We start from the raw sequence: 14655 nt of genomic DNA, 5'->3' as shown, positions 1-14655 counted from the left end.
TACTATTGAGCTGTGATTTGTTTTCTGTCTCAGGTGCTGAAAGTTCAGGGAATTTGGATGCCATAAGCAAAGACTTACTTCCTCGACAAGAAGCTAGACTCAAAGCAGGCCTGGAGATGGCTGTGAAACACAAAGACAAGTTGTTGGAATTTGACAGGACAAGGTAAGATACTAGCTGTGAGACTACTGTGAAATAGCATCAATTATCTGGCAGGCTAAGCTGCCGTTAACAGAAATGTTAGAGAGTTCCTTCTAAAACCTGGGCTGTAGCTACAGACACCTTAACGTTGGTGTTTGGTGGAACAAGAGTGAAGCCCTTGAGCAGGTCCCATTTGGATGTCCTTGCTTTGTTCCCCTGACAGTCCAGCTCTCCAGAGAGATCAGAATGGAGTCGGTTGGAAGGCAGGTTTGGGGTGGTCAGTGCATGTCACTGTCCCACTGTGCTCATCTTCTACCACTGTGGTTGTTTCTCGCCAGCGTGCGTCGAACCCAGGTCATTGACGATGAATCAGATTACTTTGCCACGGACTCCAACCAGTGGCTCTCCAAGCAGGAAAGGGAAGCCCTCCAAAAGAGAGAGCAGGAACTGCGGGAGCTGCGTCACGCCTCTCGGCTTACCAAAAAAATCACCATTGACTTTGCTGGCAGGCAGATCCTGGAGGAAGACGACAGTATGGCTGAATACCACAGCAAGTGAGTGAGAACTGGCAGCGCGAAGGCATGCCCGAGAGCAGGGAGGTGAAAATCGTTACGGATAGTGGTCTGGCTGAGTCTGGAAGAGCAAGTGTAAGGAAAGCTGAGCAAGCCAATCCCTTGTAGGGCACCTCTGACACTAGGACGCAGTTTTGTGTTCTTTTCTTCCTTGACGGTCTTTTTGGCTTGCATCATATCGTCTCTTTTAGCACAGCTCTGCTGGGACCCTCTCCTAAGCCCAGCTGTGTGATGCTTGCACAGGGTTTCAGTAGCTGGCATGTCTGTTAAAGATAAGCTGCCCTGGAAAGAGATGTTGCAGAAAGCCTGTCTCAACACAACCAATCATCTCAAATTCAAACCAAGCTGAGTTTCTGCAGTAGAGAAGAGCGACTGTTCAAATTAGAAATCAGACCAAGATGAAATCGTTTAGTTAGGGGAGGTGGTAAAAAACAGCTTTGGGTCAGAAGGGGAGAAGGGAGACATTGCCAGGGGGAAGCAGGGAATTTTCATGCCTTTTGTTTGTGCTTGCAGACTGGATGAAACCATCGAAGCCATTAATTGTGGCACGCTGAGCAAGCCAGCCGGAAGCCCGGAAGCAAAGACGAGACTGAATTCTGGTGTTTTAGTGAACCCCCGTCTTCTTCAGCCTGCTCCTTTGGTCAGTATGGGTTGAATGATTTATTCTAGAGTAATGACTAACTTTGGGAGAGTTGAGCTTAAGAATTGTGAATTCTCGCATGTTTGTAGTACCTCTTTCGTCCCCTGTGTCTGAGAGATCCTCATTAGCCATCTGAGTTGGGGACAGAGAAGGTTTGCCAATGACCTGCTTTGTTCCCTGCTTTGGTAGATTTGGTTTGTCTGAGTTTTAGCCTCCTGCCTCCTTTTCAGGAATCTGGAAGAATTGCTGAGAGTCACCCTAATGTTGTGTCACTTTTTCAGCTCTATTTATGAAGCCTTTTCTGCCAGATTTCCAATTTCCAAAGGGCATAATCTCTACCCTCTAATTCCACTTTAATCGTGGTGTTCTTGCTGTATGCTAAGCGTTTGGAGATTGGACGATTCCCAGTTTTGAGTGTTGACAGCTGTGAACATGCTTTGAAAATTGTATCTTCCTGTGAATGTTCTGAAACACCAGCAGGTAGATTTATTCTTTAAATCTGTAGTTTAGCTACATAGATGCATAGAAAGGAAAAGCCACACAGAGTGGAGCATGACCTTGTTTTTTCTACTGCCAAAATATGGCATGTAAGCACAGTGAGCTCGCAGGGGAAGGAAGAGTGATCCCGATAAGAGTAATACCTCTGTCCTTAAATGAAGAAAAACTTCAAATAGGATTTGCACTTGATATACATTGTTCCTAGAGAGGTGCTAACCTTTTTCTTGTTTCTTTTGAACACTCTGAAGTGGGTGGACCAAACTGGTTTGCTCCCACACAGGAAAGCCATCCATTTGATGGGCGCTGGAAATGAGTCTGGCTCAGAGCGGAACAGGTTGCGGATTCAGGATCGAGAGTTGCAGGAGATCTCAGATGACGGTTGGTGCCTCAGCATGCATCAGCCTTGGGCTTCCTTGCTCATAAGAGGAATCAAAAGGTAAAGGGGTGGCCTGAACTGTGATGTATCCTGGTCAGCTCTTGCTTCGTAGGTGAGATGGGAAGTTGTGTTCCTCAGAGGACCTCTGTGGACTCGCTTGCTTTGTACAGTGACTGATACCTAGTGATAGCTCCAGGTTTGGAAGCTGTGCTTCCTCATCCAGTGTACTGATGTTTTGAGAAGCCTGTGAATCTGTTTTTCATGAGAGTAGCTAACCTGGAAGTTACAAATTCCTTCACAGTGGGTAAATTTAGAGAGTCTGAGATTTCTGCATTATAGTTGGGGGTGTACCTTTCTGGAATTTGAAAGGCAAATAAGCTGAAAATGTGAAATATGTTCTTCTGGTCTTTTTGACCCTCATAAAGAGGCCAACAGTGGCACCAGGTTTTGTTTAAAAAAAACTAACACCCCCCCCCCCCCTCTTGCCACTACCTTCCCTCTCTGGGCTAGGAATCAGGTTACAAAGAGAAGCTCCTTCAGCCCAGCATCCCTGGCAGGTTAATTCACCTTTCCTACCATTAATATAGAACAAAGAATCTTCTTTAGCCTTTTTTTTCCCTTTCCTTCACAGAATTTTTCATTTTAGAGGGCAAAGCTTTTTCACTTCCCAAGCTAAAGATGCTGTAAATCTTAACATGCCCAGCTTCTGCGTCCAGGTGGTCTGGGATGCTGTCAGCCGCTCCGATACAGCTGCAGCATTGATGCCTAGTGCCCATTCTGGGATCCCCAAGAGCTGCAGCTAACGACCGCTTCTTACAGTGCATGGTCTGTTATTACTCCCTAGATTGCCTGCTTACTGTGTGTAACTTTTTGAGCTTGTAAGGGAATTGTATGAGCAGATTGTCCTACACACGTGTCTGGCATACTGCTGTATTTGCAGGGGATTGGTGTCCTTTTTTGTTGGTGCTCTAAAGCCATGAGGACATGCTCTGCTTGTGGCATTATTTCTTGCCCATCTCAGCTTTTCTCTGTAGTGCTGACACATTGCTTGAGTTTAAATAGTCAGGGCAAAGCTTAGCAGCAGGAATTGCGTAGTGAAACGTTCAGTTGAAAAATCTGTCCGTGTGGGTGATTTCTGCTGAAATTTAAGTCCTAAATTCTCCTTTGTTCTCTAGGGTGGAGGGCAGGACCTGGTACACATCTCATAGAGGGCGGTTATGGATTGCAGCTACTGCTAAGCGACCTTCCCCTCAGGAAATCTCTGAACTGGAGACCACCTACAGAATGCTGCTCCAGAAAGGTGAACTTCTCTCTTTGGATCTTTGTATTATTTGGTACATTGAGCCACGTAATGAGCAGTGTCAGAAAGCCCTCTCTGCTGAGCAGTTATTACTGCTTCACTTTTTAACCTTCTGTTCTTGAAATTCTCTTCATCCTTTCTGCATTTCGTCAGCGGAATGGGCATGGTGGCAGACTTTAACTCCATCCTTTAGCTGGTCACGTACTCCAAGCACAAACACCGTCAAATTGCATCTGACTTCTGTGATAGCTTTTGACAGCAAAGGACTTCATTTTATTCTTGGCTCAAGCAACAAGCTATCGAGTGTGTGCTTGCGTGCCTGTGAAGTGGCTTGTGCTTCAGTCTGTTTACAATGATGTTAAAGGCTTTTCATGTATTCTGACCTTGCAGAAATCAGTACTGAAAAGCTGCAAGTTCTCAGGAAGATGTTATTCTCTCATGTGAGTAGGAGGATGCTGGTGGCTGCACTGCACCTGTTTGTGCAGTGTTTCTGCACGTCACCCAGCTTAAATGTCATACAGCAGGATTGTCTGCCACCTCATCAGGGCAAGGAGCTCTTCCTGCACTATATGTTCTTCTGTCAGAAGCTAAGCAGGGAAAGGTGTATATATAATTAAATTTCCTATCCTCAGTCCTGTCATGGTGAAGATCCTGAGCTGGAAAAAGAATGACAGGGTGCTAAAATTGCTGTATGTTTTCTTGTGCCTCAAAAACTAGAAGTGCGTGGAGGTGAGGGAAGGGCACCTGGGGGTTAGAAGACCCCAGCTATGTTTGTGGGGATGTGGTCCTCTGAAGAGATATTTCTTTTCATGCAGATGTGGAATTTCCAAGCGATTATCCCTCAGGGTGCCTCCTAGGCTGTGTGGACGTGACTGATTGCTTATCGCTAGAGCAATTTAATGAGCAGGTGAGTACAGCAAATAAACCTTTGCAAGCTTGCATTAGCCAACAAACTTTTACAGTAGTGTAACTCGCCTCCATGAGACGCTCTAGAGAAGACATTGAATGGAGATTTTAGACTGTGTTGAGAGAAGACACAACTACTATGCAGTCTTGTATGGCTAGAAAGAGAACGTACCAAGAAAGTGCATTTCAACAATGGTGGAAGGGAGCAGTAGACTAATACAGACTAAATCCATCATCGGCCTCTCTGGCAGTGGGGTAGTTTGGTTGAAACTAGTTTCTCAGATATTCTGAAACTCTTTGCAATAAGGATTTATGCCTGTTTATTTAAACCAACACTAGCTTGAGAGATGATGCTGCAAGGCCTCATGACAGTCGTTGCTTCCCTTGCTGCACGGATGGATGTGCACCAGGATGCAGCAGCTGTGCTGAACTGTGGAAAACAGGAACCTGCAATGCATTAATATTGTATTTCTGGTTTTCATCCTCATTTGGCAAACTTGGGAGCTTACATCTTTCCTGGATGTGGCTTCTAAAGTACTGATTGTTTCTCTTAAAGAAATTTCATGGGGTTGTTGTAGAAAGAATTGCTCCAAGTTTTGCCCAGCCAGGCAGCAATTTTTTGCTACCTCTGGGTATAACTATGCTAATCTTCCCATCTCAGGGAGGACTCTGGATTAGGAAAGGTCAAGTACCTGTCTGGCTGCTTTTGGAGTGCAGCAAACAACTCCCTGAGCACAGCCAGCAGAGACTTTGTAGTTATTGCAGTGATTTGTGTGGCAGAGGACGTGAAGGGGCCTGGAAACTCAAGACAGCATGGAAGTGTGGAAAACTCTGCAGCAATGGTGGTGATGTGCCATGGGACCTTGTCCCTGTCCCTGTGGTGCCAATGGGATCAACTACCGTGGTATAAGAGAGGGTAGCTTGGCCCAAGCACAGGCATCTAGGTCCGTAGCTGCTGGACCTGCCTGGTGCTTCTTCCTGGAGCTGGAGGTCACAGTGGCCTCGCTGGTGAGAGTTGTGCTCTGGCTGGGGCACTGAGTCACCAGGAGAAGGAGCTGTGGGAGGAGGTAAGCACCCTCCCACCAGGGAGGATGGACAGGAGAGCAGCAGGGTCTTCACGGAGACCCTGCAGAGAGGACATCCAGAACCCCTAGATATGGGAGAGGAGGGACAGCTGGAGATTACAGTGGATCAAGACTCCCAAGGAAGTAAAAGGACATTTAAGTGGCCTTTTTCTGAATGAGGCAGGTGATTTGATGACCAGGGACACAGATAAGTTTGAGGTACTGAGGCCTTCTTCACCTCAGGCTTCACCAGCAAGATCTCCCAGACATCTCGTGCCTAGAGGCAGAGTTCAAGGAGGCAGGGGACTACCTGTAGTGAAGGGAGATTGAATCAGGAGTCCTCTGAGAAATCTCAACCCATACAAGTCCATGGGTGCTGACGGTGTGCATCCAAATGTGCTGAGAGTGTTGGCAGGTGTCTTTGTAAGGCCACTCTTACATTGGAAAGGTTATGGAGATCAAGAGAGGGCCCTGATAACTGTAGAAAGGTGACTTACATCCATCTTTAAAAAGGGAAGGAAGGATGATCCTGGACACTTCAGGCCAGTCAGCTTCACTTTGGTCTCTGGGAAATTCACAGAGCGATTCCTCTTGGAAGCCAATTTTGGGCACATGGAGGAGAAGGAGATTGGGAATAGCCAGCCTGGATTTACCTAGGGTTAAAATCATGCTTGACTGACCTGATTACCTTCTATGATCCAATAGTTAGAGCAGTGACTGTCTCTTACTTTGTATTTAGCAAGGCTTTTAGCCTGGTCTTCTACAGCATGCATGTATCCAAGATGAGTCATTCGAGTCTGGGTAGGTGGACTTCTAGGGTTGACAGCTGGCTGGGTCATTGGGCTTCGAAGTGCAGTGGTAGTTGCCTTGTAATCTCCTTGGAGGTGGTATTCCTCAGGGCTTTTTCCTCAAACTTCTTCTGTTTAATACATTTAGCAATGACCAGGGTGGGTGATGGACGTGCCCCACAATGAGTTTTTGAATGCTTCTTTTGGGGGGAGCAGTGGATATGCTTAGCAGCAGGGCTGCCATTCAGAGGAACCTCAACAGGCTGGAGGAAAGGGCTGGCATGATATTCCTGAAGGCCCAACACCAAACCCTGCCCCTGGGGTGGACTAACCCCCTGCATTGGTGCTGGGGAGCAGCTCCACTGAAGAGGCAGTGGGGATCTTAGCAGCCAGCGAGCTGAACGGGAGCCCTGGCAGCAAGGAGGGCTGGCAGCATGATGGCCCAGTATGGCCAGTAGAAGTGATTATTCCTCTTTGCTCAGCATTGGTTAAACCACATCTGGAATACTGCGGTCACAAAAAAGGTGTTGATAAACTGGAGTGAGTCCAGTGGAGGCCACCAAGATGGTTGGGGGCTGGAGCGCGTGCCCTGTGAAGAGATGCAGGCGAAGAAGAGAGACCTTCTGCTTCCTGCAAGGAGATTATAGAGAGACAGAGCCAGGCTCTTTGCTGATGTACACAGCAGGAGGATGAGAGACAAGGGTCATAAATTGAAAGGGGAGGGTTCAATGTGACTTAAGAAAAAAAATTCCCCAGGAGGACAGCCAAGCACTGGAGCAGGCATTGCCCAGAGGGGTTGTGTAGTCTCTATCCGTGAAGATTTTCAAGACCCGACAGGACAAAGCCATGAGCAACCTCGCCTGAATTCAATGTTGACCCCGCTTTGATCGGGAGGTTGAACTAGAGACCTCCTGAGGTCTGAGTCTCTGATGCTGTGACTGACTCCATGCCCAAAATTTGAAGCAGCAGCTTTCCTCGGGGTATGTTTTATTAACTTACAAAGCCTGCGCTTAGTACCAAGCACAGCACAGCTGTTCCTGATACTCTTTCATGCCTGTTCACTCCACTGCCCCTCGTACAAGTCAGATTTGGTCTGATGGGAATCACCCAATTGAGACCATGTAGGGCTTGATAGTGAACCAAGACCATGTTCAGAGATGGAATAAACTGATTCCTTGGGATTGAGGAGGAGGACACACCAGGCTGATGGGCATCTTCTTGCCATGAAGAGTTGGAGAGGCATCAGCAGCTGGGGGCTGCTTCTTGTGAAGTGCCCTTCTGGCTTTCCCAGACACTGTGAGTTTTTTTAGCAGAGAGATGCCTGGAAACTAGAGATGAAGAGAGTATTTCTGATGAGGTTGTGTCTCTTCTTAGTGGGCGGAAAGGGGAGAGGTTGGAGTATGAGCAGCAGAGGGAGCTTTGGGACTGGAATACAATGAAATCTGCAGGAGTATTTGGCCTTTTATGGGAGCAAGCCTTGAGAGAGAGAGAAGAGGAAAGGACACTGGGGTCAGCGTAGTTTTTCTTCTGCAGCATCCGCTAATGTGCAGTTTGGTCTTAAATGGAGATTCTCGTCCTTCTTCTGCTGTCTGTAACAGTGGTGGAAAAATTTGTCCTGGTCTCTCACAAGTACTTTTCTCTCTCTAACGATTCCTCCTCTTTCTTTGTGGATATGTTCTTCAGGCAGTGGTAAAATGGCTGTGACAGCTTCTTACAATCTGGAAATTGCGCTGTAGGTAACTAGCTTTTAATCTTCCCGTAGAGGAGCCTCACAATTAGCTACGTTCTCTATAAATTCCTCCCAGTTTGCTGGCACCGCTTGGCCGCAGAGGCACTGGAGGAAGAGTAGTGTGTTCCAGGAGCACTGTTATCAGACCTATTGGTGAGAGACTTACCTCTCTTCTCAATGCCATGGCACTTCCTGGTTTATATTTCACTGGCTTTTTGCTGCTCCCATATTGCAAACTATTTATAATTCCTAATTTGTTGCCTTTTTGCAGTAGTTTTGTCCATTTTTTTCCCAGGATCACTTTATGCAGCGTTCATTTCCCTAGTTTGTGAGATAGAATTCAGAGATCTGAGGATCTTTCTGAAGTTGGTTTATGAGGAAATGTATGTTTTTGTGGGCTATTATGTGCAGCAAGTGCATCTGAAGGAAGCTGAGATTCATTTAATTGCAAATGCTAGCAAGACGAAAAAGTGCACAGCGCCAGCTCAGAAATCTGAGTTGGATCTCACTGGTAGTGGGAAATCCCTGCTGCTCACGTTGATGATTCAGCCCAGGTTCATCCAGCAACCAGCACCAAAGCCACTTGTCAGCAGTGTAATCCAGCCATTTCTTGGTGTACAAAGACTCCTCCTCGCTTCAGGGGAGAGAGGGAAGGGAAGATGTTGTTTTGCCACTTATGGCATGCAAAAAACATTGAATATTTTCTAAAGATCTGCAGTATATTAGCAAGTAAGGTTAATGTGATGCAGCAGCAGAGACGTCTCGGAGATTAAGCCACCACGGAACTCTTTTCAGGCACTGTGCTTTGACTCACACCTCTCCTCTTCACCAACTCATATTTGAAGCTTCTGCATTTTCCGGAAGAAATCATTTCACAAGTGCAGGGCAAGCCACGTTTGCAGATTATACCCACCACCTGAAGATGAAATAGTTCCCTGTCTTGCTCGTTGTCTTTTGATGGTGGTCTTGCCTTTTTCAGCAGCCACAGAAGTTTGTTTTGACTCTTGTGATCATTCATTCCCATAGGCAAGGGAGACTCTTCCTGGTCTGTCCCTCCTGCGACTTGTCTATTATTTCTCAGTCCTTTTGATGATGTCACCCACTCCCTATTTAGTACCGTCTGCAGATTTAATTTCCTTGCTGTTTGCATCCTCTCTCAGGTTGCTAATGAAGATGTTAGTGGCACCCTGCTGGTATTTTTCTATCATTATCCTCATTTAATATTTTTTTTTTACACTTGTACTCAAAAAACAAAATCAAGCAACTATGCCCCATTTTGCTGGATGCTGCACCAGCAGACTCCGAGCAAGTCCCTGCCCCGAGAGCTTGCATTATTATTAGGGACTGGTTATTTATCCGCATTATTACCGGACATGCAAGTCTGGCCTTGCGTAACCCCTTCAGAGGGGTCAGTCTTGCAGCTCTGCCCTACGTACAGTATTTGAAGACGGATTGACGTTGAAGTGGTTTGTGGATCTTCAGGGCTGTGAGAGAAGTGATGACAGAACAGGATCTTGTATGCAGTAGCTGGCAGGGAGCAGAGGAAGAGCAGAGAAGAGATGTCCTTGTGATTAAAATCAGCGTCACATCAGATGACATTGCCCTAATCCCAGTTGTGCTACTTATTGCGTGAACTAGTTAAATCTGTTCCTCTGGGTCTCTTTCCCACATGGAAAACAAAGCAGTGCTTCCCCATCAGAGGTTATTTACACCTAATTTTACTGCTCAAAGCTGTGATCTCTGGATTGAAGCTGCTCTAGGAGCAGAAGTTATTGTCAGGTAGGAAAGTCCACCCCAGGTATCGAGTGTCACTTGCTTTGTTTGCAGGGGACTGAAGCAAAAGCTGCTTTCTGAATTCAGCCCCACTGCTGAGGGTGGGTGGTTGGCCGGTGCCAGGAGTTCCCTCCGCGTGGCTCTTGAATCTCAGTATTTCCAGTTGAGCTTTGCACATCTTGCACCTCCTCGGAGTGCGTTCTGGGCTCGTTTCCTTCTCTTTGTGGCAGCCACCCAAAAAGCCTTGGTTGAGACCAGAATGATCCCTTTGTTATGCTTTTCGATGCTAAAGGTAACCTGGAAACTTTTTTTCCCCCTGTCGAGATCTGAGCGTTGACGAGGGCTTTTCCTTGCTCCGGGGCTGACGTCACCGACACCTTGAGCAGAGCAAGGAGCTGCCTTTCTTTTCCTGCATGAGGTGTCGGTGACTTCAGCAGCACTCGCTGGGGAAACATGGGACGGTGCAGGCAGGGCTTGGCAAGAGTCTAAAGCAAGCAGGGAACTATTTACATTTATGCCATTTTAATGTGCTCTGAAGTCCATGTTCATTTTCCTAATGACTTTGATCTGAGAGACTATTACTTTAACTGGAAAAAGAACGTTTCCGCTGCTGCTATTTTAGTAGTTGATAGGTGTGTTTGGACTTACTTTGAATGCAAGCGCGCACACATGCCGATATCTAGATGTAGCTATTATCTCAGGCTGAAATACTGGGTAATTATGTTTGACGGGAGTAAAGTGTTTATTTTTCATTTCTAGGTGATCACTTAGTGTCCTAAATCTGCACAAGGGAACACGTCTAAGCTATTTTTGTGCCACGAGATTGCTACTATCATTTAAATAGGCTTCATCTTTCCCTCTCAGGAAATTTGCATTTAATCTCTTGTCCTCCTCTTCCCTCCCTGGTGAAAATAACACCAAAAAAAAAAAGAGACTCGGGTGCCAAGCATACAGGACTCGCTTTAAGTTCTCAAACAGGAGTGAAGAAGAAGGGTAGAAATTTTCTATATTTAGACTCCAGAAGGTGCCTGTTTAGATTATCTCCAAATAAAGGAACAATAGCCCGCTGGTAATATTTTCCTAAGAAAGAAGTTCATGAGGGGGAGAAACACAAACATATACATTGATGTGTACTTCGAAGAACAGTATAAGTACGTAGAAACTTTTTATGAGGACCTTCTCCCTGAAGTAAAGGTTTCCTAATGTAGGCCCTGAGCAAGACAAATGCTTGTTTGTGTGGTGCTGTGGCTGTCCTGGCACCTCCGCTCACCCCCACCAACGGAATATTTGCCTTCTCGTTCCTGAGGCTTAGTTATTGCACCTCTACCGATAAATGATTTTTAGCAGGGTTTTGAAGGCTAGATCAGATATACTTCCTTCTGCAGCAATCTAGGTGGCTGTTAATGATTGCAACTGATGAAAGGCCTTTGAACTTTACAGGCCCCTGAATTCTCCTAAGCTGAATTTGTCTTTCGCGTGCAGCCTGATGCCAGATCAAGTGGTATTAGGCATTAGTCTGGCTTGCAGGGATCTATGGGTGATGCATCTCTTTATTGGGTTTCTCACTGCATAAAGCCCCCCCCTGGTTCGTGGTTCTAGGCGCAAAGCAGAGCAGGCATGCAGCTGGTTTGGATTATAGATGGTAAGAGATGGGGGAGTTTTTCCTTATGTGAAGTGCTTTGGTTTTCATCAGAGACTCTTCTAAGGCTCCAGCTGCCTTGCATAAGCCAGCAGGTTTACTGAGGCCACTGCTCAGTCTGTTAAGATGAAGGAGAGATTGTCACTTGATGATGATTAATTTAGGAATGCATTAACATGCCAAAGAAATCGAATGATAGAGGCTAGCTTGCCCTCTCCTCTGGTTTCCTAGACCCTAGGGAAAAAATGAAGCCAAGGCTGAAGCATATGACTTAATTAATGATGACTGTGGACTTAGCCTCTGCTACCATTTCAGCAAACTAGTCAGTGATCTGGGATTATTTTTTTTCTTCTTTCAGATGTGGTCACTGATACTTGCCACCTTCTTGGTGTTTGTTTTTCATTTAATCCTGAAACCAAGAGTTAGATAAAATTGACCTCAAGCCTGGCTGCTGCTCAGATGCCCCACACCCTCGCCATCCGGTTGTAGTTCCACCAGGTTGAGCCGTGACCACCCTTTAGATGGTGACCCCAAATGACAGGGGAGCTGGCAGCTACAGAATATAACCACTGCAGTAAATGTACGAGTGCCCAAGGACTATGCTTGCTTAAACTTTCATTGGCGTGTCATCGATTTCATAACCCTGAACATACCGGTCGCTCAGATGCGTATCCTGGTTCTGCCACGCGTTGGGCTGTGAGAAATCCCTTCACGTTGGTGGGATTGAATCAATAGCTGGAAGCAGCCGCCAGCGTCACACCTCCTCGGGGAGTAGCAGCAAGGGTCAGCGCGGGGAGTGGCAGCTGCCGAAGTAAACCAGGGCAGGGACGTGGATGCCTTATCTGCGCAGGGCTGTGTTCACCAAAGTTAGTTTTTTTCCAAAGTTCAGCTGATCTCCATCACCTGCTGTGCTCAGCTGTGCTGTTTTACCCCCTTGCTTTGCAACTCTGATTTATGAAAGGACTTTATGAAGCTAATTGAAGATGTCTAGCTGTATCTAGCAGGGTGCAGGTGCTGTGAGCTGCTTGAGCCAGAAGCAGGTGCCCTGGTTTCCCCTCGTCTCCTTCTCCCCGTTGCCTCTTTCCTCCTCCTTGCCAGGTCTTGTCCGACAGTGCATGTGGTGAGGCTGCATTGCAGCTGAGGTTAGCCCTGCCTCTGCCATCCCTTGGCACAGGAGGATGAAAATGGCTCTTTCAGCTGAGCCTAGCACACTACTGAATATTTTTCCAAGTCCACCCAGTTTTCCCTGATGGTCATCAGGCACTCTATAAACATCTCGAGCTTTTCTCATGCTGCTTGTAGGGTTTACCATGGGTGGGTGTTTTCTCAGGCTGGGATTTGAGCCGCAGAAGGGTGTTGGTGGCTGTAGGTCCAGCGACGCTGGTTCAGGAGAGCAGGGGGCTGCAGCGTGCCCGGTGTTTGCCGGCACCGCTGAGTCCTCCAGGTCTCCCTGCAGACTGGAGCCCTGGCAGACTGCTCAGCATTTTAAAATCTGAGTGCACCAGCACGAGTTTGAATATTAAATCTACATTTCAAAGTCCTGTTATTACTTATTACGTTTTAATTGCTTCCCTTGCCCTTTGAATCAAAGTACAGCTTGTGGTGTAGGAACACGATGAGAGCTGAGCTCAAGGCTGGGAGGCAGAGAACACCCACCGGATGGTTCTGACCGGCTGGGGGAAGGATCCTGCAGCGATCCCAGCCTGCTGTGTCTGGATCTGGTTGCGTACCAGCTAAGCATGCAAGGGGCAGAGCAGGCAAGGACTGACAGGCATCATTGTGGGAAGAAGGGGAAAGGAAGGCAGGCTAGCAAAATTCCTTGTGCATCCTTGCGAAGGGAGCCTATGCCAGCACATGATCTGCCAGCAGCAGATGTAAGCTCTCAAAAACAGCAGGGAGGATGTTGACTGCAACAATGCATCAAGGCTGTGGTTTGTAACCTCAATAGTAAGGCAGTTAACTTTTTTTTTTTTTAACAAAGACATTTTGATTGCCAAATCCATAACCATTAGCAGCTGTGGTTTTGAGCTGTTCCTTCCTCACACGTTGCAGTCTAGACCTGACAGGCTTTCAAACAAAAGTTTGGCTGCTGGCTTTTGTTTGTGTTTCTTTAAGATCCTGCTTTTTTTCTTTTCACCCATTCTGTTGATTCGGATTGAACATTGACGCGTATCCCTTTCCTAACCCAGCCTCCGTGGAATGGCTTCTCTGCATCCATGTGGTGGTCTGTGGCCAAGGGCAGTGTGTAGAGTTCCTTGGGTGCATGTTCACAAGGCTGTAGTACTGGCTGTTTCTGCCTCAGGCTAGAAAATTTGGTGTTTGTAGAAAGTTGGATCTGCTTTGGGGTTTCTGTTTAGGAAAATGTTATGTTTCTCACGGGCCAAAGGCTGGTTGACCTGTGCTAAGGCAGAGGGAACGGGTCCTTAAAAGATGATGCTTGAAAACATGCTCCAAGTTGAAAGTTTGGTGCAAGACCATGTCACAAGGGAGATCAAACCTTGAAGTGAAGCACTTGGTGCTCTGCAAGCTCTTTCCAAAACTGGAGGTCTGAGTCAGGAGAAGGTGACACGGAGCAGCGGCAAACCTGGATCTCCTGGCTCAGGCGATGGCTCCTGTTGCCAGTCAGGTGTCACCTTCGTGCGAACGTACCCTGAGCACTTCAGGGTGAAGGCTGGGTTGGAAAAATTGGCTAGATAATCCCCAAAAGTGAATGTCCTTGTAAAGAGACAGTGGAGACTACTGCTGTTAGAACAACAGACGGGGAAACGATGCTTCAACACCACTCTCCTTGGAAAAGCGACAAGGGCGGACGCAGCTTGGGCACAGCGGTTCCTGAAGGCTGGTCCTGCAGTCTGTGAGAAGGACGGGGTTTTTTTTTTCCCCCTTGATATTAAATAACTCGTACCTGCAGAAGGGCCACAGAGCCGATAACTGAGCTTCAAGCACTGGATCGGTTTTCGCTGCAGCTGTACCTGGGCAGGTCCGCAGGGTAGCTGCAGGCAGGAACCAGGGATACTGCTGTTGGTGCTCGACTGAAATCAGGCAGTTTGCAGCACCCACAACTGGATAAGCATCGTCTCTCTCATTTTTGATGGCTCCATTTCTCCTGCATCCATGTGTCCATGTTGCAGGCATTGCTGCGAATGCCCCTCTTTGGCTGCGGCACCCCCGTCGCCCGCCAGAAACTCCCGACTTTCTTTTCCCTTTTGCAAACCACTAAAGAAACATTTT

General features: G+C 47.1%; 1 protein-coding gene across 4 annotated transcripts in view; it reads left to right on the top strand.

The window, feature by feature from the left end:
- The window catches only part of TRIP4 (thyroid hormone receptor interactor 4), a 36757-nt gene that overhangs the window by 7853 nt on the left and 14249 nt on the right, over positions 1–14655 (top strand). For all 4 annotated transcript variants that reach the window (XR_003923521.2, XR_003923520.2, XM_030015156.2 and 1 more), the window contains exons 6-11: positions 34–163; positions 478–693; positions 1225–1351; positions 2098–2285; positions 3401–3525; positions 4341–4432. Coding sequence is in view for 2 of the 4 variants with exons in the window: in XM_030015156.2 (XP_029871016.1) it covers positions 34–163; positions 478–693; positions 1225–1351; positions 2098–2285; positions 3401–3525; positions 4341–4432 (878 nt within the window). In the remaining 2 variants the exon portion in view is untranslated. The remainder of the gene's footprint in view (positions 1–33; positions 164–477; positions 694–1224; positions 1352–2097; positions 2286–3400; positions 3526–4340; positions 4433–14655) is intronic.

This window comes from Aquila chrysaetos, chromosome 5 (assembly GCF_900496995.4).
Source record: "Aquila chrysaetos chrysaetos chromosome 5, bAquChr1.4, whole genome shotgun sequence".
Lineage (NCBI taxonomy): Eukaryota > Metazoa > Chordata > Aves > Accipitriformes > Accipitridae > Aquila > Aquila chrysaetos.
This window is presented reverse-complemented; position numbering and strand designations above follow the sequence as displayed.